At 38.2% G+C, this 26,479-nt stretch overlaps 1 protein-coding gene across 1 annotated transcript in view; it reads left to right on the top strand.

The window, feature by feature from the left end:
• The window catches only part of LOC102266332 (phospholipid-transporting ATPase ABCA3-like), a 199,851-nt gene that overhangs the window by 91,304 nt on the left and 82,068 nt on the right, over positions 1-26,479 (top strand). Inside the window, exon 12 of the mRNA XM_070362574.1 lies at positions 4,882-5,010. Within this exon, the coding sequence (XP_070218675.1) occupies positions 4,882-5,010 (129 nt within the window). The remainder of the gene's footprint in view (positions 1-4,881; positions 5,011-26,479) is intronic.

The raw sequence follows: 26,479 nt of genomic DNA, 5'->3' as shown, positions 1-26,479 counted from the left end.
GGTGATGGAAGAGACAAGTGGCACTCAAAGATGCAGAGCAGCAAGGTTTATTCAGCACTGGTGCAGGCTCAGTGGAGTCACCTCCAGAAGCTGAGTGCCCTGGCTTTGTTCTGAGTATCTGTTATACAGGGTAAATTTCCCTCTCAAATAGCTCAGATCCCTCTCCTCCCCAGGTAGTCCAAGTTCCCATGGATGTAAAGGGCAGGCAAGATCACAAAAGTGGAAGCAGTGGTTGATGAGCAGCAGCTGTTAACACAAGCTAACAGAAGGGAAAGCAAAAGGTTGTTACTATAATTGTGGACTTTGATCTCGCTCCCATTCCAAGATCATGGCATTCAGTCCCATCACTTCATGGCAAATAGATGGGGAAACAATGGGAACAGTCACAGACTTTATTTTGTTGGGCTCCAAAATCACTGCAGATGGTAACTGCAACCATGAAATTAAAGACACTTGCTCCTTGGAAGAAAAACTACAACAAACCTAGACAACATTTTAAAAAGCAGAGCTATTACTTTGCCAACAAAGGTTTGTATAGTCAAACTATAATTTTTCCAGTAGTCATGTATAGATGTGAGAGTTGAACCATGAAAAAGACTGAGTGTGGAAGAACTGATGCTTTGAACTGTGATGTTTGAGAAGACTCTTGAGAGTCCCTTGGACTGCAAAGAAATCAAACCAGTCAATCTTAAAGGAAATCAGTCCTGAATATTCAATGGAAGGATTGATGCTGAAGCTGAAATTCCAATACTTTGGCCACCTGATACGAAGAACTGGCTCATTGGAAAAGACCCTGATGCTGGGAAAGATTGAAGGCAAGAGAAGAGGGGATGACAGAGGATGAGGTGGTTAGATGGCATCACTGACTTGATGGACATGAATTTGAGCAAGCTCTGGGAGTTGGTGATGGACAAGGAAGCCTGGCGTGCTGCAGTCCATGGGGTCACAAAGAGTCAGACACGACTGAGCGACTGAACTGAACTGATTGTGTAACATGACAGTTTGTGTTCTGCTTTTTAGAACATAATTTCACATTAAAATTCTCTAATACTCTATAGTCCATGTTCTTGTCTTTTCCAAAGTGACATGGTATTTCTAATTGTTGTATAATGTTCCTTTTAATAGCCATATGGTAATATGCTGTAATTAACATAGTCATTTTTCTTTTTTTTTTTTTTTTTTTTTTTTTTTGAGTCTTCAGTCAAATAGCCTGATTTAGATATCTTTGAATATAGTTTTCCATTTTGGAGCACATATTTTTAATCATCCAAATAGATGAAGAAAAATCATTGAGCATCCATTTATGATACAGACTCAACAAAGTGGGTAAGAGGGAAATGACCTCAACATAATAAAATCCACATATTGCAAGCCTACACGTCATATCATCATCACCAGAGAAAAGCTGAATGTTTTTCTTTTAATGTCAGGAACAAGACAAGGATACCCACTTTGCCACTCTTATTCAGCACAATACTGGAAATGCTACCTACAGCAATTAGGCAAGAAAAAGAAATTTAAAAGCATCCAAATCATGAAAGAAAACGTAAATTTGTCACTATTTGCAGACAACATGGTTATATATATAAAACACTAAAGACATCTCAAAAAACTATTAGTACTGATAAACAAATTTAGTTAAGTTTTAAGATACAAAATCAATGTATAAAAATCTTTTCTGGAATTTTACTGGTGGTCCAGTGACTACGATCCACACTCCCAATGCAAGGAGCCTGGATTTGATCCCTGGTTGGGGAACTAGAGCCCACATGCTGCAATTAAGAATTTGCATGCAGCAATGAAGACCTGGCACAGTCAAATAAATAATTTTTTAAAATCTGTTCTGTTTCTATATACTAATAACAGACTATCAGAAAGGGGAATGTAGAAAAAAGACAATTACATCAAAAAGAATAAAATACTTTTGGAATACATTTAACAAAGAAGTTAGAATACCTGTACAATGAAAAGTATGAGACATGATTAAAACAGATTGAAGAAGACACAAATAAATGAAAGATATTTCATGCTCATGGATTGGAAGAATTAATACCATTAAAATGACCATATTAACGAAAGCAATCTACAGGTTAACTGCAATTTTATCAAAACTCCAGTGACACTTTTAACAGCAACAAAACAATCCTAAAAATTGTATGGAACCACAAAAGATTGCAAATATCCAAAGAGTCTTGAGAAAGAACAAAGCTGGAGACATCAAGCTTCCTGATTTCAAACAATACTACAAAAATATAGTCATCAAATCAGGATGGTATTGTCATAGAAATGGACACATAAATCAATGGAACAGAATAGGGAGCCCATAAATAAGCCCACGTTTATATGTCCAACTAATTATTTATGACAAAGGAGCCAACAATAAACTAAGAAGAAAGCACAATCTCTTCAATAAATCGTGTTGGAAAAACTGGACAGCCACATGCAAAAGAATGAAAAAACCACTATTTTACATCATATACTAAAATCAACTCAAAATCATTTAAGACATGAACATAAGACCTGAAACCATAAAACTCCAGAAGATAGAAGAGGCAGCAAGTTCCTTGACATTAGTCTTGGCTATAATTTCTCTATTTGACTCCAAAAGCAAAGGCAACAAAATAAAAAATAAGTGTATCTATGTCAAACTAAAAAACTTTTGCATAGTAAAGTGAAAAGGAACCTACCAAATGAAAATATTTGCAAAATGTATTTCTGACAAAGTTAATATCCAAAATATATGAAGAATTCCTATAACTCATTAGCAAAAAAAAGCAATTAAAAATGGACAGAGGATCTAAAGAGACATTTTTTCATAAAGACATACAGATGGCCAACACGTACATGAAAATATGCTCAACATCACTTGTCATCAGGGAAATGCAAACCAAAACCACAATGACATAACTTTACATCTGTTGCTGCTGCTGCTAAGTCGCTTCATTCGTGTCCGACTCTGTGTAACGCTATAGACGGCAACCCATCAGGCTCCCCCGTCCATGGGATTTTCCAGGCAAGAGTACTGAAGTGGGGTGCCATTGCCTTCTCCGTTACATCTGTTAGAATGGCTATTATTAAAAATACAAGAAATAACAAGTATTGCCAGAGATGTGGAGAAGAAGGAACCTTCAGGAAATGTAAATTGCTGTAGCCACTATGGAAAATAGTAGGGAGGATCCTCATAAAATAAAAATAGAACAACCATATCACTCAGCCATTCCAATTCTCATATATGTCTGAAGGAAATGAAAACACTAACTCAGAAAGATGCACACCCCCACATCAACGTTTGTTGTGGCATTATTTACAATAGCCAAGACATAGATGAAAAACCTACATATTCTTTGATGGATGATTAGATAAGGAAAACGTGGAGTTGATCTTCCTACCAACTTGGATAATTCATCTTGGAATTATCATATGAATGCAAAATTTCTGTCCTATTTAAGCTTTTTTTATGTCTCATGTCTCAATTGTTTAGTCATGTCTGACTCTTTGTGACCCCATGGACTATATATAGCGCACCAGGCTCCTCTGCCCATAGAATTTTCCAGGCAAGAATGCTGGAGTGGTGTGCCATTTCCTACTCCAGGGGATCTTCCTGAGCCAGGCATCAAACCCATGTCTCTCGTGTCTCCTGCATTAGCAGGCAGATTCTTTACCACTAGTGCCACCTGGGAAGCCTTTAAAATTCTTCACAGCCTCTTTTACAAAGCAAGTTAGCCTTTACCCTAATTTACTGTCTGGTCCTCTGACCAGCAGCATCACCAGCATCACCTGGGAATGTGTTCAAAGTGCAAATAGATGAATGAAGTAGTATATTGTACAGTGAAATATTATTCAGACATAAAAAAGGAAACAAATCTGACCATTTGTGATAGCATGGATGGACCTCAAGGGCATTATACTAAGCAAAATAAATGAGATAAAGACAAATGCTACATAGTCTCACTTTTATGTGGAATCCTAAAAAAACAAAACAACTTAAGCCACTCATAAATACAGAAAACATATTGGTAGTTCTCAGAGACAGGGGATGGGGACTAGGCTGAACAGATGAAAGGGGTCAAAGGTACAAACTTCCAGTTATAACCTGAACAAGTCATGGGATTGTAATGTATAACATGATGACTACAGTTACTGTACTGTAAATTTGAAGGTTGCTAAGAGAGTAAACCTTTAAGTTCTAACAGTAAGAAAAAGATTATAACTGTATGGTGCTGGATGTTAACTCTAGTTAACTCTAGTTTTTTTCTTCATCATTTCACACTATATACAAATGTCAAATCACATTGTACACTTGAAATTACTATGTTATATGTCAATATCTCAATAAAAAAGAATATATTCTTAAATAGGATCAATGATTCAAGTGTTTTAAATGGTTTTATAGTTTCATTTTTTACATATTATCAAATAATTTCCCACAAGACCTGAACTGATTGTTATTAATATTTAAATTTCTTCAGGACAAAAGTTACATATTCCAGATCTTATGTTTTCCTTAGCATCTACACAGTACCTAATATGGTTCACATATGTAGTAATTGACTGATCGCAATGCAAATACATTGAAATATAGCAAATATTTAAATGTTTTTATTACCAATATAACCCAATCCATTGTAGAAAATTAATATATTTAAGCAAAAATGAAAATAAAAAGAAATTTAAGACAGCTAATCCTGCCACTGAGGTGTAACTATTGATACTTTCCTGTAACTATTCTTTTACAAGAGACAGTGTTAATTCTTTTGAGTAATTCACAAATAGGCTGAATTTGAGATGTTAACTTGCAACATCTTATGCTTTCTTACCAAAGTTCAGTTCTGTCATGTCTTTGGCTTGTTTGTAGGTCATTACCCTCCTACCAGAGGAGAGGTTTTTATTGATGGATATGACATCACAAAGAATATAACTGAAATTCGAGAAAATCTGGGCTTTTGCCCACAGGGCGACTTATTGTTTAATGACTTGACACTATCAGAACACCTTTTCTTCTACTCTATGGTGAGTCAAATTTTTAAAAATTATACAGTAAATTTACCTTTTTAAATATACAGATCTGTGAATTTTAACTCACTTAACCATCAGCACAATCACGATACAAGACGTTTCATCACCCCAAAACACTCCCTCACACTCTTCCTTTGTAGTCATCCCTCTCACACTCCCCCGCCCCCCGCCTGCCGATAACTACTGGGAAAATCTACTGGTCTATTCTTTATCACTGTTGTTTTGTCACGTTGAGAATATTATATGAATGGAATCAAATAGTATGTAACCTTTAGAGATTATCTACTTACACAGAGCATAGTGCCTTTGGGATCTTTTCTATGCTGTTGCGTGATCAGCAGTGTGTTTCTTTTAATTCCTTAGTAATATTTCATGTTTGGAGGTAACACAGTATACCAACTGAAGGACACTGGGTTGTTTCCAAGCATAATGAATATAAATAAATGTGTTCTGAGTTTCATGTACAAACGCAGCTTTTATTTCTCTCAGAATAGGATTACTGCATCATATTTTAAGTGTTTAACTTTATAAGAAACTGCTAAACTGCTCTCCAGAGTGCCATTTTGCCCTCCAACCAGCAAAGAGAATTTCAGTTGCTCCACATAATTGCCAGAATTTGATATTAATACTTTTTAAAAATTAACCACTCTAATAGACATGTAGTTTAATTGTGGTTTCAATTGTCATTTCGTGGATAGCTAATGATGCTGATCATTTTCCTGTGCTTAGTTGCATTTTTACAGTCTTTTTGATAACATATTTGTTCAGACCCTCTACCCTCTTTTAAAAATATGAGTTGTTTCCTTATTATTGAATTGTTGAGAATTCTTTATATATTCTGGATAAATGTCTTTGATGGATATTCTTTGCAAATGTTTTTCCCAAACTGTAACTAGTCATTTCATTTTCTTAACAATGTCTTTGGCAGAAAATAAGATTTTAAATATTAAAATCAAATTTATCATGTTTTTCTTAATGTTCCTGCCCTTGCTGTCTTTTCTGGAACTCTGTGCCTGACCCCAAAACATGATTTTATTTTATATTTTCTTCTAAACTTTTGTAATTTTACATATTACACATATCTATGATCCATTTTGAGTTACTCTTTGTATAAGATGTAAAGTTTAGATCTATATTATTTTTTGCATGTAGATGACTAATTGTTCTAACAGCATTTTTTGAAAATACTACTCTTTCATCTTTCAATTGCCTTTTGTGCATTGGTCAAAAGTCAAGTGGTCATACTTCTGTTGGCTTATATCTGAACTCTTTTCTGTCCCATTGACTTATGTGTATATCTCTTTACAAAAAGTCTCAATATAGATAGTGCTATTCATCCAACTATATTCTTCTCCAAAAGCATTTTATCTATTAAACTGTTTGGCCTTTCCTGAAAATCTTTTGTATTATATTTTATATATCTACAAAAATTTGCTGTGATTCTTATCAATATTACATTAAATCTACATATCACTTTGGAGAGAATTAACATTGTTATTATGCTGAGATTTCAAATACTTAAACACAGTATCTCTTTTCATTAAATTAGATCTTTGATTTTTCCTGCTGCTGCTGCTAAGTCACTTCAGTCGTGTCCGACTCTGTGCAACCCCATAGGCGACAGCCCACGAGGCTCCTCCATCCCTAGGATTCTCCAAGCAAGAACACTGGAGTGGGTTGCCATTTCCTTCTCCAGTGCATGAAAGTGAAAAGTGAAAGTGAAGACGCTCAGTCATATCTGACTCTTAGTGACCCCATGGACTGCAGCCTACCAGGCTCCTCTGTCCATGGGATTTTCCAGGCAGGAGTACTGAAGTGGGTTGCCATTGCCCTCTCCATTGATTTTTCCTAGCGTAGTATAATTGCTTTACAATATTACCTTAGTTTCTGCTGTACAATGAAGTGAATCAGCTCTATGTATACATATCCCTTCCCTCTGAGCCTCCCTTCCACCTCCCTGTCCCATCCTTCTAGGTCATCACAGAGCACCAAGCTAAGCTGCATGTGCAATACAGCAGCTTCCCACTAGCTATCTGTTTTATGCATAATAGTGTATATATGTTATCACCATTTTTAGGTTTCATTATACAGATCCCATTGGAGAAGGAAATGGCAACCCACTCTAGTATTCTTGCCTGGAAAATCTCATGGACAGAGGAGCCTGCTGGGCTACAGTCCACGGGTCTGCAAATAGTAGAACACAACATAGTGACTGAGCACATACAGATCCAGTACCTATTTAAATGTGTGTGTGTGTGTATTTCATTTCATGATTTGGAACTTTAAGGAATTTTTATTTCTAGTTGTTTATTAATTGCACATAGAAAAATGATTGATATTTGTGTGTTGACCTATTATCCTCTGACCCTGCTAAGCTCACTTGTTAGGTTTAGGAGTGTTTTGTAGATTCCTTGGTTTTATACATAGACAATCAGGTCATCAGAGAATATGGACGGTTTCTTTTATGAGTGCCAATCTATGCCCTTTATTTCTTTTTCTTAACACGTTTCACTGGTTAGGGACAGTATGATAATGAATGTGATTATTGAGAATGGACATTCTTGACTTGTTCCTGATCTCATAGGGAAAGAATTTGGTCTTTCTTCATTAAAATTTTTTTTACGTATATATCTTTATCACCTTGAAGAAATTGTTTCTATTTTGATTTTGCAGAGAGTTTTTATTGTTTGATCAGAGTCTCTTCCTGCATCTATTAATGAGTATGTGGTTTTTCTTCTTTTAGACTATTTTTACACATGGTGGATTGATTGATTTTCAAATATTGAGCCAGCCTTACATTCATAGGATAAATTTCACTTGGTTGTGGATTTTTTAAATATATAATTCAATTGGATTGATAATATTTTGTTCAGAACTAAGTTTGTGAGGGATGTTCACCTATAGTACCCTCTTTTTGATTTGCCTTTGTCTGTTTTGGTATCAGAGTAGTACTGGCTTCATAAAATGAGTTGAGAAGTGTTCCTTCCCCTACTATTATATGGAAGAAATTATGTAGAATTTTTTATTTTTATTTAATTAAATAATTAATTTTAATTTATTTATTCTTTAAATGTTAGGTAAAGTTTAGTAGTAAAATCATCTGAACCTGAAGATTTACTTTTTGATTTTTTTTAATATAAATTTATTTATTTTAATTGGAGGCTAATTACTTTACAATATTGTATTGGTTTTGCCATATATTGACATGAATCTGCTATGGGTGTACATGTGTTCCCCAACCTGAACCCCCTTCCCCATACCATCCCTCTGGGTCATCCCAGTGCACCAGCCCCAAGCGTCCTGTATCCTGCATCAAACCTGGACTGGCAATTCGTTTCTTATATGATATTATACATGTTTCAATGCCATTCTCCCAAATCATCCCACCCTCTCCCTCTCCCACAGAGTCAAAAACACTGTTCTATACATCTGTCTCTCTTTTGCTGTCTCGTATACAGGGTTATCATTACTATCTTTCTAAATTCCATATATATGCATTATTATACTGTATTGGTGTTTTTCTTTCTGGCTTACTTCACTCTGTATAATAGGCTCCAGTTTCATCCACCTCATTAGAACTGATTCAAATGTTTTCTTTTTAATGGCTGAGTAATACTCCATTGTGTATATGTACCACAGCTTTCTTATCCATTCGTCTACTGATGGACATCTAGGTTGCTTCCATGGCTTGGCTATTATAAACAGGGCTGCGATGAACATTGGGGTACACGTGTCTCTTTCAATTCTGGTTTCCTCAGTGTGTGTGCCCAGCAGTGGAATTGCTGGGTCATAAGGCAGTTCTATTCCCAGTTTTTTAAGGAATCTCCACACTGTTCTCCATAGTGGCTGTACTAGTTTGCATTCCCACCAACAGTGTAAGAGGGTTCCCTTTTCTCCACACCCTCTCCAGCATTTATTACTTGTAGACTTTTGGATAGCAGCCATTCTGACCAGCATGAAATGGTACCTCATAGTGGTTTTGATTTGCATTTCTCTGATAATGAGTGATGTTGAGCATCTTTTCATGTGTTTGTTAGCCAACTGTATGTCTTCTTTGCAGAAATGTCTGTTTAGTCCTTTGGCCCATTTTTTGATTGGGTCATTTATTTTTCTGGAATTGAGCTGCAGGAGTTGTTTGTATATTTTTGAGATTAGTTGTTTGTCAGTTGCTTCATTTGCTATTATTTTCTCCCATTCTGAAGGTTGTACTTTCACCTTGCTTATAGTTTCCTTTGTTGTGCAGAAGCTTTTAAGTTTAATTAGGTCCCATTTGTTTATTTTTGATTTTATTTCCAATATTCTGGGATGTGGGTCATAGAGGAACCTGCCGTGATTTATGTCGGAGGGTGTTTTGCCTATGTCCTCCTCTATCAAACTATAGATTCAATTATATTTAAGAACTAATCAGTGATCCAACACTAACACTTTCGGGTCTATATCCAAAGGATACAAAATCAGGATGTTGAAGAGATACCTGCACTCTTATTCATGATAACCAAGATAGAAACAACCGAAATGTCCATCAGCAGATAAACAGATAGAGAAAATGTAATGTATCTACATGTGATGGTTGTTTAGTCACTAAGTCATGTCCAACTCTTGCGATCCCATAGACTATAGCCCGCGAAGCTCCTCTGTTCATGGGATTCTCCAGGCAAGAATACTGGAGTGGGTAGCCATTTCCTTATCCAGAGGATCTTTCAACCCAGGAATTGAACCCGGGTCTTCTGCATTGCAGGCATATTCTTTATCGACTGAGCTATGAGGGAAGACAGCCTTGTAAAAAAAGAAGAAAGTCCTGACATTTGTGACAACATGAATTAACCTAAAGGACATCATGCTAAGTAAAATAAACTAGATACAGGATGACAAATACTGCATGGTCTCACTTATACATGGGATCTAAAGTAGTCAAACTCATAGGAGCAGAGAATAGAATGGTAATTACCAGGAGCTGGGGATGGAGGGGCAGTGCAGAGATGTTAGTCAATTGATTGAACAAAGTATTAGCTAAGGACAAAGAATAATTTCTGGAGATCTAATGCACAGCAATGAGACTATAGTTAACAATACTGTGTTGTATACTGAAATTTTCTAAGAGGTTTGATCTTAACTGTTTCTCACTACAGGGAGAAGAAAGGAAGAAAATGGAAATTATGTGAGGTGATGGATGTGTTAATTATTAGCTTGATTGTGGTGATAATTTTTACATAATATACATGTAAAATTATACACCTTAAATGCTTACAGATTTAACTTATCAATTGTATCTCTATAAAACTGGGGAAAAATAAATTTAATCTACTTAATATTTACAGGAATATTCAGAGGTTATCTATTTCAAATTAGGCAAGCTATGGTACTTTGTGATTTTTGAGAAATTGTTGTATTTCTTCTAAATTGAAATCTTATGAACGTTTGCAGAATTCCCTTATTACCCTTTTAATGTCTCTCTTCTTCCTGATATTAACAGGTTGTAATTCTCTTTTAGTCTGTAATTCTAATTAAAATTTTATTCCTTTTTATCTTTTCAAAGAATCTGCTTTTATTTTATTCTTCTCTCTTACATTTTGCTTTTTATTTCATTTATTTTTTTTAAACAAAAAAGTAATTTACGGTGACAATATGGTGTAGCTCAGAAAATCCAAGAGAAACTGGGAAAGTAGATTTAAAACTGATGAGTCAGCTAAAAGGAGCCTTGAAGTGTGAAAAAGTGAAAGTGTTAGTCACTCAGTCATGTCTGACTCTTTGCAACCCCATGGACTTTAGCCCACCAGGCTCCGCTGTCCATGGAATTCTCCAGGCAAGAATACTGGAGTAGGTTGCCATTTCCTCCTCCAGGGGATCTTCTAGAGGAATCAAGCCTGGGTTTCCTGCACTGCTGGATAATTCTTTACCATCTGAGCCACCAGAGAAGCCCCTAGAGGGAGACTTAGAAGCAGGAATTTCACATCAGCAGGAATTTCACATCAGATGTGCCTAATTGCTAGAAAACTTTGTTTCTTTTATATTGAAATATTTAGCTTAACATTCAAAGTTCTGTAGAAAGTCTGAATTGGATGAGCTTGGTTCTGTCTGCTCTTTCACGATACAAGAGAGGAAAGAGGAAGGATATGGGGCCAAGATCCTTCAGGGGCCCATTGACTTCCTCAATTGAAGAGTTACCACCCAGTTGAGTAAACTAGATTATGACTACAAAAACCTCTTATGAAGAGAAGGTTCTCAGACTCAAAAGAAGGCATCAAGATTGTTGGGGTGAAAGGCCCGTGCCTTGTTTATCTGCTGTGGATTTTTCAACTTTGGCACTATTGACGTTTGGAGCAGAATCATTCTTTGTTGTGGAGAGCTGTCTTGCAGAATGTGTAGCAGTGTCCTGGTCTCTACTGAGTAGATGCCAGTAGCAGCACTTCCTCCCCTTCCATATCTCTGGGGTCGGGGTGGGGCAAAAATCACCCAAGGTTGAGACCTAGAAGACTGGTTCATATCCCAGGGGCCCTCTGAATGTTATGCCTTCTTAGGTCTTTTTTTTTTTTTAACTTTACAATATTGTATTGGTTTTGCCCTATATTAAAATGAATCCACCACAGGCATACATGTGTTCCCCATCCTGAACCCTCCTCCCTCCCCATACCATCCTTCTGGGTCATCCCAGTGCACCAGCCCCAAGCATCCAGTAACGTGCATCGAACCTGGACTGGCAACTCATTTCATATATGATATACATGTTTCAATGCCATTCTCCCAAATCATCCCACCCTCTCCCTCTCCCATAGAGTCCAAAAGACTGTTCTATATATCAATGTCTCTTTTGCTGTCTTGTATACAGAGTTATTGTTACCATCTTTCTAAATTCCATATATATGCATTACTGTACTGTATTGGTGTTTTTCTTTCTGGCTTACTTCACTCTGTATAATAGGCTCCAGTTTCATCCACCTCATTAGAACTGTTTCAAATGTATTCTTTTTAATGGCTGAGTAATACTCCATTGTGTATATGTACCACAGCTTTCTTATCCATTCGTCTACTGATGGACATCTAGGTTGCTTCCATGGCTTGGCTATTATAAACAGTGCTGTGATGAACATTGGGGTACATGTGTCTCTTTCAATTCTGGTTTTCTCAGTGTGTATGCCCAGAAGTGGGGTTGCTGGGTCATAAGGCAGTTCTATTTCCAGTTTTTTAAGGAATCTCCACACTGTTCTTCATAGTGGCTGTACTAGTTTGCATTCCCACCAACAAGTGTAAGAGGGTTCCCTCTTCTCCACACCCTCTCCAGCATTTATTGCTTGTAGACTTTTGGATAGCAGCCATTCTGACCAGCATGAATAGTGGTTTTGATTTGCATTTCTCTGATAATGAGTGATGTTGAGCATCTTTTCATGTGTTTGTTAGCCATCTGTATGTCTTCTTTGGAGAAATGTCTATTTAGTTCTTTGGCCCATTTTTTGATTGGGTCATTTATTTTTCTGGAATTGAGCTGTAGGAGTTGCTTGTATATTTTTGAGATTAGTTGTTTGTCAGTTGTTTCATTTGCTATTATTTTCTCCCATTCTGAAGGCTGCCTTTTCACCTTGCTTATAATTTCCTTTGTTGTGCAGAAGCTTTTAAGTTTAATTAGGTCCCATTTGTTTATTTTTGCCTTTATTTCCAGTATTCTGGGAGGTGGGTCATAGAGGATCCTGCTGTGATGTATGTCAGAGAGTGTTTTGCCTATGTTCCCCTCTAGGAGTTTTATAGTTTCTGATCTTACGTTTAGATCTTTAATCCATTTTGAGTTTATTTTTGTGTATGGTGTTAGAAAGTGTTCTAGTTTCATTCTTTTACAGTTTTCCCAGCACCACTTGTTAAAGAGATTGTCTTTAATCCATTGTATATTCTTGCCTCCTTTGTCAAAGATAAGGTGTCCATAGGTGCATGGATTTATCTCTGGGCTTTCTGTTTTGTTCCATTGATCTATATTTCTGTCTTTGTGCCAGTACCATACTGTCTTGATGACTGTGGCTTTGTAGTAGAGCCTGAAGTCAGGCAGGTTGATTCCTCCAGTTCCATTCTTCTTTCTCAAGATGGCTTTGGGTATTCGAGGTTTTTTGTATTTCCATACAAATTGTGAAATTATTTGTTCTAGCTCTGTGAAGAATACTGTTGGTAGCTTGATAGGGATTGCATTGAATCTATAGATTGCTTTGGGTAATATACTCATTTTCACTATATTGATTCTTCCAATCCATGAACATGGTATAGTTCTCCATCTATTTGTGTCCTCTTTGACTTCTTTCTTTTATAGTTTTCTATATATAGGTCTTTAGTTTCTTTAGGTAGCTATATTCCTAAGTATTTTATTCTTTTCATTGCAATGGTGAATGGAATTGTTTCCTTAATTTCTCTTTCTGTTTTCTCATTATTAGTGTATAGGAATGCAAGGGATTTCTGTGTGTTGATTTTACATCCTGCAACTTTACTATATTCATTGATTAGTTCTAGTAATTTTCTGGTGGAGTCTTTAGGGTTTTCTATGTAGAGGATCATGTCATCTGCAAACAGTGAGAGTTTTACTTCTTCTTTTCCAATTCGGATTCCTTTTATTTCTTTTTCTGCTCTGATTGCTGTGGCCAAAACTTCTAAAACTATGTTGAATAGTAATGGTGAAAGTGGGCACCCTTGTCTTGTTCCTGACTTTAGAGGAAATGCTTTCAATTTTTCACCACTGAGGATAATGTTTGGTGTGGGTTTGTCATATATAGCTTTTATTATGTTGAGGTATGTTCCTTCTATTCCTGCTTTCTGGAGAGTTCTTATCATAAATGGATGTTGACTTTTGTCAAAGGCTTTCTCTGCATCTATTGAGATAATCATATGGTTTTTATTTTTCAATTTGTTAATGTGGTGTATTACATTGATTGATTTGCGGATATTGAAGAATCCTTTCATCCCTGGGATAAAGCCCACTTGGTCATGGTATATGATCTTTTTAATGTGTTGTTGGATTCTGATTGCTAGAATTTTGTTAAGGATTTTTGCATCTATGTTCATCAGTGATATCGGCCTGTAGTTTTCTTTTTTTGTGGCATCTTTGTCAGGTTTTGGTATTAGGGTGATGGTGGCCTCATAGAATGAGTTTGGAAGTTTACCTTCCTCTGCAATTTTCTGGAAGAGTTTGAGTAGAATAGGTGCTAGCTCTTCTCTAAGTTTTTGGTAGAACTCAGCTGTGAAGCCGTCTGGACCTGGGCTTTTGTTTGCTGGAAGATTTCTGATTACAGTTTCAATTTCTGTGCTTGTGATGGGTCTGTTAAGATTTTCTATTTCTTCCTGGTCCAGTTTTGGAAAGTTGTACTTTTCTAAGAATTTGTCCATTTCTTCCATGTTGTCCATTTTATTGGCATATAATTGCTGATAGTAGTCTCTTATGATCCTTTGTATTTCTGTGTTGTCTGTTATGATCTCTCCATTTTCATTTCTAATTTTATTGATTTGATTTTTCTCCTTTTGTTTCTTGATGAGTCTGGCTAATGGTTTGTCAATTTTATTTATCCTTTCAAAGAACCAGCTTTTGGCTTTGTTGATTTTTGCTATGGTCTCTTTTGTTTCTTTTGCATTTATTTCTGCCCTAATTTTTAAGATTTCTTTCCTTCTACTAACCCTGGGATTCTTCATTTCTTCCTTTTCTAGTTGCTTTAGGTGTAGAGTTAGGTTATTTATTTGACTTTTTTCTTGTTTCTTGAGGTATGCCTGTATTGCTATGAACTTTCCCCTTAGGACTGCTTTTACAGTGTCCCACAGGTTTGAGGTTGTTGTGTTTTCGTTTTCATTTGTTTCTATGCATATTTTGATTTCTTTTTTGATTTCTTCTGTGATTTGTTGGTTATTCAGCAGCTTGTTGTTCAGCCTCTGTATGTTGGAATTTTAATAGTTTAGTTTTTCTTCTGTAATTGAGATCTAATCTTACTGCATTGTGGTCAGAAAAGATGCTTGGAATGATTTCAATTTTTTTGAATTTACTGAGGCTAGATTTATGGCCCAGGATGTGATCTATCCTGGAGAAGGTTCCATGTGGGCTTGAGAAAAAGTTGAAATTCATTGTTTTGGGATGAAATGTTCTATAGATATCAATTAGGCCTAACTGGTCTATTGTATCATTTAAAGTTTGTGTTTCCTTGTTAATTTTCTGTTTAGTTGATCTATCCATAGTGGTGAGTGGGGTATTAAAGTCTCCCACTATTATTGTGTTATTGTTAATTTCTCCTTTCATACTTGTTAGCATTTGTCTTACATATTGCAGTGCTCCTATGTTGGGTGCATATATATTTATAATTGTTATATCTTCTTCTTGGATTGATCCTTTGATCATTATGTAGTGACCTCCTTTGTCTCTTTTCACAGCCTTTGTTTTAAAGTCTATTTTGTCTGATATGAGTATTGCTACTCCTGCTTTCTTTTGGTCCCTATTTGCATGGAAAATCTTTTTCCAGCCCTTCACTTTCAGTCTGTATGTATCCCCTGTTTTGAGGTGGGTCTCTTGTAGACAACATATGTAGGGGTCTTGTTTTTGTATCCATTCAGCCAGTCTTTGTCTTTTGGTTGGGGCATTCAACCCATTTACGTTTAAGGTAATTATTGATATGTATGATCCTGTTGCCATTTACTTTATTGTTTTGGGTTCAAATTTATACACCCTTTTTGTGTTTCCTGTATAGAGAATATCCTTTAGTATTTGTTGGAGAGCTGGTTTGGTGGTGCTGAATTCTCTCAGCTTTTGCTTGTCTGTAAAGCTTTTGATTTCTCCTTCATATTTGAATGAGATCTTTGCTGGGTACAATAATCTGGGCTGTAGGTTATTTTCTTTCATCACTTTAAGTATGTCTTGCCATTCCCTCCTGGCTTGAAGAGTTTCTATTGAAAGATCAGCTGTTATCCTTATGGGAATTCCCTTGTGTGTTATTTGTTGTTTTTCCCTTGCTGCTTTTAATATTTGTTCTTTGTGTTTGATCTTTGTTAATTTGATTAATATGTGTCTTGGGGTGTTTCTTTTGGGTTTATCTTGTTTGGAACTCTCTGGGTTTCTTGGACTTGAGTGATTATTTCCTTCCCCATTTTAGGGAAGTTTTCAACTATTATCTCCTCAAGTATTTTCTCATGGTCTTTCTTTTTGTCTTCTTCTTCTGGGATTCCTATGATTCGAATGTTGTAGCATTTAATACTGTCCTGGAGGTCTCTGAGATTGTCCTCATTTCTTTTAATTCATTTTTCTTTTTTCCTCTCTGATTCATTTATTTCTACCATTCTATCTTCTAATTCACTAATCCTATCTTCTGCCTCTGTTATTCTACTATTTGTTGCCTCCAGAGTGTTTTTGATCTCATTTATTGCATTATTCATTATATATTGACTCTTTTTTATTTCTTCTAGGTCCTTGTTAAACCTTTCTTGCATCTTCTCAATCCTTGTCTCCAGGCTATTTATCTGTGATTCCATTTTGATTTTAAGATTTTGGATCAATTTCGCTATCCTTATTCGGAATTCTTTATCAGGTAGATTCCCTATCTCTTCCTCTTTTGTTTGGTTTGGTGGGCATTTATCCTGTTCCTTTACCTGCTGGGTATTCCTCTGTCTCTTCATCTTGTTTATATTGCTGAGTTTGGGGTGTCCTTTCTGTATTCAGGCAGTTTGTGGAGTTCTCTTTATTGTGGAGTTTCCTCACTGTGTGTGGGTTTGTACAGGTGGCTTGTCAAGGTTTCTTGGTTAGGGAAGCTTGTGTCAGTGTTCTGGTGGGTGGAGCTGGATTTCTTCTCTCTGGAGTGCAATGAAGTGTCCAATAATGAGTTATGAGATGTCTATGGATTGGAGTAACTTTGGGCAGCCTGTATATTAGAGCTCAGGGCTGTGTTCCTGTGTTGCTGGAGAATTTGCTTGGTATGTCTTGCCCTGGAACTTGTTGGTCCTTGTGTGGTGCTTGGTTTCAGTGTAGGTATGGAGGCGTTTGATGAGCTCCTGTCAATTAGTGTTCCCTGGAGTCAGGAGTTCCCTGGAGTCAGGGTTTGGACTTAAGCCTCCTGCTTCCAGTTATTGGTCTTATTTTTACAGTAGTCTCAAAACTTCTCCTTCTATACAGCACCATTGATAAAACATCTAGGTTAAAGATGAAAAGTTTCTCCACCGTGAGGGTCACCCAGAGAGGTTCACAGCGTTACATGGAGAAGAGAAGAGGGAGGAGGGAGTTAGAGGTGACCCGAATGAGATGAGGTGGAATCAGTAGAGGAGAGAGCGGGCTAACCAGTAATTACTTCCTTATGTGCACTGCACAACTGGACCACTCAGAGATGTTCACGGAGTTATACAGAGAAGAGAAGAGGGAGGAAAGAGACAGAGGTGGCCAGGAGGATAAAAGGGGGGAATGAAAAGGAGAGAGACAGATCCAGCCAGTAATCAGTTCCCTAAGTGTTCTCCACCGTCTGGAACACATAGAAATTCACAGAGTTGGGTAGAGTAGAGAGGGGTTAGGGAGGAGACACAGGCGACCTGGTGGAGAAAAAGAAGAGTCCAAAGGGTGAGAGAGCAGACAAGCCAGTAATCTCGCTCCCAAGTGAAAAATGGGTACTGAAGATTGGGTTCTTAAAGGTACAAAATTGGTAACAAATACCTAAAAGCAAAAATTAAAAATCTAGAGTAGAGTTTGGAATTTCAAAAATACAATGTTAAAGAAAAGAACAAGGAAAAGAAAGAGAGGAAAAGAAAAAAAAAAGTCACAAAAATTATAAAGAAAATACAGGTACAAAATTGATAACAAATACCTAAAAGCAAAAATTAAAAATCTAGAGTAAAGTTTGGAATTTCAGAAATACCATGTTAAAGAAAAGAAGAAGAGAAAGAAAGAGAAAAAAGTCACAAAAATTATTAAAAAAATTATAGGTACAAAATTGATAACAAATACCAAAAAGCTAAAATTAAAAATCTAGAGTAGAGTTTGGAATTTCAAAAAATACAATGTTAAAGAAAAGAAAAAAAAGAAAGAAAAAGAGAAAAAAAAAAAAAACAAGGTCACAAAAATTATAAAAAATATATATATGAAGTTTTTTTTTAAAAAAATAGGTCTTTTTTTTTTTGCAAAGTAATAGTAGGTTATAAAAGTGAAAATTAAAGGAGTAATAGAGGACTTAAAATTTTTTTAAAAATTTTTTTAAAAAGAAAGAAAAAATGATCGTAAAAATAGTTAAAATATATCTAGGACTTTTTCTGGTGTTGTTGTGGGTATTGTGGGGTCAGTTCATTTTCGGCTAGTTCCTTGGTCCGGCTTATATTTCTCAAGATCTATAGGCCCCTTCCTATGTAGTCGGTACTAACGACAGGGTTTTAATCTATTGCCTGTCGCTTCCAAGGCGGTTCCCTCTGTTATAGCTTCTTCTGTTTGCTGGTCTCTTCAGTGTCTCATTTCCGCCCTGATACAAAGGAGAGGGTGGTGGACACTTTTTTTTTTTTTTTTTTTTTAGGTTCACTGTTCAGTCCGCTGCAAACAAATACCTCTGGCGTGTGCTCACAGTGCCTCAGCCACACTGGGTCTGCCCCCGCTCACGGCATATGTAGCCTCCCTGCCCACACTGCTCAGGCTCTAGGTTGCTTCACCGGGAACCATCTGAGGCCGGCCCTGGGTTGCCTGCACCTCCCAGGTCTAAGCCGCTCAGGTTCAGGCACTCAGGTAGTCCTCAGAGGCGCAGACTCAGTTGGGCCTGCATTTTGTGCCCTTCCCAGGTCCGAGCAGCTCAGGTGATGAGGTGTTTGGCAAGCGTGGTTGCTGTGACTTAGCGCCTCCCCACCGCTCAGTTTTCTGGATGTACAACCGGTGCACCTTCTCAGGCGGATGTTGACCATCCAGAACCCCAAGAAGTCTTAGTTAGCAAAGAAGCCCGCTTACAGTTTTGTAGATAATGTCTCTCTGGGGCTGCGATTGCCCCCTTCCAGCTCTGGCTGCCTGTCACTGGAGGGGGATGGTCTGCAGCCAGCTATCTCTGTTCAGTCCTTTGTTCCATTTGCGGGCCTGGAGGTGTCTTAGGTTAGGGCTGGCTTTTCGCGTGGTAGATATCCCACAGTCTGGTTTGCTAGCCCAAATTAGTTTGCTCAGATAGCGCTCAGGACATTCAAGCCAGATCCTTACTCTAAGCGATGCAGCCTGCACCTCCCTGCCCAGGCCCCGCTTGCTAGTGGTGGGTGCAGGCATCTGCGATGCTTCTCTGCTGGGGGAGTTACCGCTGGGCTCCTAATCTGTGGGTTTTAATTGTTTATTTTTCCTCCCTGTTATGTCGCCCTCTGTGCTTCCAAGGCTCGGCACAGACTCGGCAGTGAGAGTGTCTCCTGGTGTTTGGAAACTTTTCTCTTTTTAAGACTCCCTTCCCAGGACGGAGCTCCATCCCTCCCTCTTTTGTCTCTTTTTTTGTCTTTTATATTTTTTCCTACCTCCTTTAGAAGACAATGGGTTGCTTTTCTGGGTGCCTGATGTCCTCTGCCAGCATTCAGAAGCTGTTTTGTGGAATTTACTCGGAGTTTAAATATTCTTTTGATGAATTTGTGGAGGAGAAAGTGGTCTCCCCGTCCTATTCCTCTGCCATCTTAGCTCCTCCCTTTATTTCATTTATTAATGTTTACATATTTACTATATTCACACTTCAACTTCATTTGGGGTTTTTACTCTCCTTTTTTTATGTCAGTGCATAGGTATTAATAATTGATTTGAGAATTATTACATGCTTAATAATGTAAGCATTTACTCCTGTGATTTTTTCCTTCAAGCTCTCCTTTAGCTACATCTCACAAAATTTGATATGGTTTGTTATATTTTCACTTACAGTAAATTCAAAATATTTTCTGTGTTTCTTGAGACTTCTTCTATGGCATAGATCATTTACATGCATATATACATAATATCAAGTGATGAAAAGTTGTTATATTTTCTTCCTGTTATTTTAGTTTCATTCTCTTCTGGTCAGAGATCATACTTTTTGTAGTTTCAAATGTTTTTAAATTGCTATATTTTTATGACCCAAGAAAAGATCTATCTTGGTGACTGTCATGGGTACTTGAGAAGAATATTTTCTGCTATTTGGTTGAAATTCCCTATAAACATAAATTAGATTCAGTAACTTGAGATTAACATTGAGTAACAATGGAAACAGTGACAAATTTCATTTACTTGGGCTCCAAAATCACTGCAGATGATGACTGCAGCCATGAAAATAAAAAAATAAGATTACTTCTTGGAAGAAAATTTTGACAAACCTAGAGAGCATATTAAAAAGCCAAGACATCACTTTGCCAACAAAGGTCCGTATAGTCAAAGCTACGGTTTTTCCAGTAGTCATGTATGAATATGAGAGTTGATGCTTTCAAAATCACTTTCAAAAAGTGGTGTTGGAGAAGACTCTTGAGAGTCCCTTGGACTTCAAGGAGATCAAACCAGTCAATCCTAAAAGAAACCAATCCTGAATATTCGTTGGAAGGACTGAAGCTGAAGCTCCAATACTTTGGCCACCTGATGCAAAGAGTTGACTCACTGCTGCACCCAAAAAGCTAGATCACTAGATCCAAATCCTCTGGGGCTCCTAGCTTGAGAAGTCAAGGTTTTCCTGTCTAATAGTAAGGTAAAAGCAAAAGCTGTGCTATTCTTTGACCTTTATTAATTCGCACAGTTTTAGTAGGCAGCAAGATCAAAACTTTAATTTCCCCAGTATAATCAGAATCTACTACACCAGGCACCACCGAAATTCCTTGAAAAGAAAGCGAGCTATGCCCCAGCACAAGTCCTACAATCCCCTCAGGTAGGGGACCAGCCACTCCCATTGGAATCAGAGTAACCAGCACTTCAGGGGTTAATATTGTTGCGGGGGTGGAACTGAGGTCCAGTCCTGCGCTACCTGGGGTTGATTGGCATGGCTTGTTGTCCCTCCTTGGCAGGACATTGCTGGCAAAAATGCCCCATTTGGCCACAAGAGAAACATTTTTTATTTGTAGAATCGTTTCCATTATGATTAATCTTTTTTTTTTTTTAAGCCTGGGTGAGGCCCCCCTGAGGGGGTTTTCTCCAAGGAGCAGCTCTATATATTGTGCTGCTGCTGCTAAATCACTTTAGTCGTGTTCAACTCTACGACCCCATAAACGGCAGCCCGCCACACTCCTCTGTCCATGGGATTCTCCAGGCAAGAACACTGGAGTGGGTTGCCATTTCCTCCTCCAATGCATGAAAGTGAAAAGTCAAAGTGAAGTCGCTCAGTCGTGTGCGACTCTTAGCGACCCCATGGACTGCAGCCTACCAGGCTCCTCCGTCCATGGGATTTTCCAGGCAAGAGTACTGGAGTGGGGTGCCATTGCCTTCTCCAGTATATTGTGCATGCGTCTGCTTTAAAAGCTCCTTTGTTTAAAAAAAAAGAAAACAACTCTATCTTTCTAAGCCTTAGGCAATGCTCTGGGAGGCTTTGGAGGCAAAGTGGGGAACTCCTGGGCCCTGGGAGGCACAAGCGGAGGTGGCGTTGGTCGCCTTAAATAAGAAAGTGGTGGATAAATTTTTAAAGGTTTGCGCAGAGTGGGAGGGGGCTCGCCAGGTCGCCCAGCCGCAGCGTCCTGTAAGCCCTCTCCTTCCTTGGGAATAGAGCACAGTCTCCCTCCTTTACTTCGTCAATGGCAGAAAACATGATCTGTGCAGAAGGTGGAGACCCACCGCCATCCACCTCTATAGCCTCCCCCATAGGCTATCTAACAGCCTCATGACGGGGGTCCAGGACATTTCTAATCATATTCCACAGAGCAAAAGCATCTACACGAACCTTTTCTGGCCCATGCAAAGTATAAAACAAACGTAGAAATTTAGACAGTCTTCCTGTGCTTACTTTAACACATCCATGGGCTAACATATGAAGTAATATTTCAATAAACATTTGTATATTCTTAGATGCAGAGAAACACATTCTTCTAGAGAATATTCTTACTGATTCTGTACCCTCCTCACCCTGCCTAAACTGCAGAAGGGTGCCGGCCACCCACAGGTACAATCCTAACCGTCCCGCGTTACATTCCCAGATTACTTACTCTTCAGTGTCCCCTGTTCTGGGAGCCACTTGCCGGAGTCCAACTCCAGCAACCAGGGATTCAACCTGAAGAGGTGAATGGTGGCGGTGATGAGACAGCCTCTCATTTTTCTATGGACTGCCTGTTTATTCCAAGTTTAAGATTCTCTTTTATACTTTTATAAAAACATTAGGCCAGAGGTTTGACATTTTCAGTTCCCCCTCTCCCAGATTTATTATCTCCATAAACCATTGTTGCTCTTCAAACAGAGTTCCTGCTTCAGTGATTCTCTGGGAATCAGCCTTATCATCTATTATCTACCTCCTCTAATGTGTCCACTGGAGAAGGGAATGGCAAACCACTTCAGTATTCTTGCCTTGAGAACCCCATGAACAGTATGAAAAGGCAAAATGATAGGATACTGAAAGAGGAACTCCCCAGGTCAGTAGGTGCCCAATATGCTACTGGAGATCAGTGGAGAAATAACTCCAGAAAGAATGAAGGGATGGAGCCAAAGAAAAAATACCCAGCTGTGGATGTGACTGGTGATAGAAGCAAGCTGTAAAGAGCAATATTGCATAGGAACCTGGAATGTCAGGTCCATGAATCAAGGCCATTCTGAAGGAGATCAGCCCTGGGATTTCTTTGGAAGGAATGATGCTAAAGCTGACACTCCAGTACTTTGGCCACCTCATGCGAAGAGTTGACTCACTGGAAAAGACTCTGATGCTGGGAGGGATTGGGGGCAGAAGAAGGGGATGACAGAGGATGAGATGGCTGGATGGCATCACTGACTCGATGGACGTGAGTTTGAGTGAACTCCAGGAGTTGGTGATGGACAGGGAGGCCTGGCGTGCTGCGATTCATGGGGTCACAAAGAGTCGGACATGACTGAGCGACTGAACTGAACTGAACTGAACTGAACTCTAATGTGTCCTATAGTTAACTTGTGATTACGTTGTAACTCATGCTACATTCCTCAGTTTACTACTTATCTTCCTAAATCCTGTTTGCCCCTAACATCCTGAGCTCACTATCTCTTAAAAAGGCCTCTAGCTATAGTGTCTCTAAAAATTCCTAACTTCTATAAGCTATAGTAAAATATGCTAACTTTACAACATTCCTTAAATCTTTAACTTTTAACTATTTTAATTATTTCTAAGCCCTAAATTCAGTAAACTCCTTTGCCATAAACATTCTCCTCACAAATAGCCTTCAGATACAATCCCTCCCATGGCCTCAAGCTACGGCCTATGTGCTCATCCTGAAACACTCTTTTGTAAAAGTCCTTGAACAAATGTCAATGATTAACTTTATGAATTATTTTCTGAGCACAATTGCAGAAGGCTTTGTGCCTTCTCATGCTCCTCTCAAGAACAATAAGCACCTTAATATTCCTTTTGAGTCAACTCAGCCAAGGAGAGGAAAAGACAAGTCAGAATTACAAGGCCTAACTCCTTTCATCCCGGGATCCGTGCCTGCGGAATGAGAAGAGGGGGCTGGGGACCGTGCCTCCATTTTGTCAGTAATGCCTAACGCAGCTCCCGACAGTCTCCCCTATTTATAAAGGTTAGAACTCAGGTATCCCCTTTACCCATCACCATACTAAGGTGGACCCCCAAGGAACACCTGGAGAGGCCTAAGCCTACCACTCCTTCTCTATCCCATTTTTGGCATGTGTCCATCCCCTCACTTTCAGTCCATATGTGTCTCTAGATCTGAAGTGAGTTTCTTATATGCAGCATATATGTGGGTCCTGTTTTTGTATCAGTTAAGCCACCTATGTGCTTTGTTTGGAGCATTTAGTCTGTTCACATTTAAGCTAATTATTGCTATGTATGTTCCTATTGCTATTTTGTTGATTGTTTCAAATTTGTTTTTCTTGTTCTTTTCTCCCCTTCTTTTGTTCTCTTCTCTTGTGATTTGATGACTGTCTATAGTGTATGTTTGGATTCCTTTTACTCTTTTGTGTGTATATCTATTACAGATTTTTGTTTTGTTGTTACCATGAGATTTTTGTATAGCAGTGTGTCTATAGACATGTATATGTATACACACATCTTCCCTTGTGGCTTAGTTGGTAAAGAATCTGTCTGCAATGTAGGAGACCTGGGTTCAATCCCGGGTTGGGAAGATCCCCTGGAGAAGGGAAAGGCTACCTACTCCAGTATTCTGGCCTGAAGAATACCATGGACTGTATAGTCCATAGGATCACAAAAAGTCAGACATGGCTGAGCCACTTTCACTTTCACTTCACTTCATATATATGTATACGTGTGTGTGTGTGTGTGTGTATGTATATATATATATATATATATATATATATATATATATATATATATATATAACTCGTTTAGTCGCTAAGTCTTGTCCGACCCTTGCGACCCCATGGACTGTATCCCGCCAGGCTCCTCTGTCCATGGGATTTCCCAGGCAAGAATACTGGAGTGGGTTGCCATTTCCTTCTCCAAACAAATACACAGGCCATTATAAAGGGTCATAAGTTTCATTTAAAAAAGATTCTTAATTGAAAACAATTTCAGCATGTGCGTGTGTCTGTGTGTGCCTGTGAGAGAGAAGTACCAACTTTGGATGGCTAGAAGAGGTTTCTCGGAGAAGACGACATTTAATATGAGACCTGAAGCAGCTGGACGAGGGCTGCACAGGCCCTGGGGCTAGAGAGGGAATGCACAAGGAGCATTCAGAGTCAAAAGAAGGCCTGGGTGATATGGGGTAGTGAGTGAGCAAGAAAGGGGTGAGAAGTAGGTGGAAGAGGCCCACGGGATATATATATATATACACACACACACATATATATACACACACACACACACACTTGTTGTAGGTGTCTGCTCTCTTCATTTCAAATGCATTTTAGATAACCTACATTTGTACTCTTGTCCCCTCATGATTACTGTTTTTGATATTTTGCGTCTGTTTTGTGTATCCCTTAACTGCTTATCATGGATATAAATGATTTTACTACTTTTGCCTTTTAGCCTCCCTGTTAGCTTTGTGTATGGATGATTTCCTACTTTTAGTGTATGTTTGCCTTTACCAGTGAGCTTTTCCATTCATAATTTTCTTGTTTCTAGTTGTGGCCTCTTCTTTTCTGCCTAGAGAATAACCTTTAATGTTTCTTGTAAAGCTGATTTAGTGATGCTGAATTGTTTTAGCTTTTCCTTGTCTGTAAAGCATTTGATTTCACCATCAAATCTGAATGAGAGTATTCCTGGGTAGAATATTCTGGATTGTAGGTTTTTCACTTTGAGTATGTCATGCCCCTCCCTTCTAGCCTGCAGAGTTTATGCTAAAAAATCAGTTGATAGCTTTATGGGAGTTCCCTTGTATGTTATTTGTTTCTTTTCTCTTGTTGCTTTTAATATTCTCTCTTTATTTTCCACTCTTGGCAGTTTGCTTACTATGTGTCTTGGTGTGTTCCTCTGCAGGTTAAACCTGTATGGGACTCTCTGGTCTTTTTGAAGTTGGGTAACTGTTTCCTTGCCCAGTTGGGCAACTTTTCAGCTATTACTTCTTCAGATATTTTCTCAGGTCCTTTCTCTCTCTCTTCTCCTTCTGAGACCCCTATAATATGAATATTATCACTCTTGTTGTTGTCCCAGAGGTCTCTTAAGCTGTCTTGATTTCTTTTCACTTTTTTTTCTTTTTCTGTTCAGCCATAATGATTTCCACTACTCTGTCTTCCAGCTCAGTTAACCATTCTTCCTCATTTAGTCTACTATTGATTCCTTCTAGTGTACTTTTCATTTCAGTTATTGTATTCTTCAATTCTATTTCATTGTTCTTTATATTTTCTAATTCTTTGTTTAAAAAAAACTAATTTCTCACTCTGTGCATGCATTCTCCACCTGAGTTCTTGGATCATCTTTACAATCAATACTCTGAACTCTTTCCCAGGTAGATTGCATATATCCCTGTCACTTAGTTTTTCTTCTGAGATTTTGTATTGTTCCTAATCTGAAACATATTCCTCTTTCACCTAATTTTGTCAAAATTGCTATTTGTAGTTTATGTATGTGGAAGATTAGTTATGTTTCTCAACCTTGCTGGCCTTCTGTCCCAGCACGGCACTTTTCAAGGGCCAGGGGCCAGCTGTTCCAAGGGTAGTGCCTGGCCTGCATTCACAGATTAATTTTGTAGACTTCAAGACCATAATTTTCTTGCTTCTGGTGTCTGCCTCCTGGTAGGTGAGACTGGTCCAGAGGCTTGTGTGGACTTCCTGGTGGGAGGGGCTCTTGCCTGCCCACTGATGGGTAGAGCTGAGTCTTGGCCCTCTGCTGGACAGAACTGTCCAAGTGCTTGTTTATATTTGTCTGTATGCTCAGAGAGTCTTTAGGCAGCCTGTCTGCTGATGAATGGGAATATAGCCCCAACGGCTTAGTTGTTTAGACTGAGG

The sequence above is a fragment of the Bos mutus genome, chromosome 25, assembly GCF_027580195.1.
Source record: "Bos mutus isolate GX-2022 chromosome 25, NWIPB_WYAK_1.1, whole genome shotgun sequence".
Classification (NCBI taxonomy): Eukaryota; Metazoa; Chordata; class Mammalia; order Artiodactyla; family Bovidae; genus Bos; species Bos mutus.
Note: the sequence above shows the minus strand (reverse complement) of the source record. Positions and strands in the feature narration are given on the sequence as shown.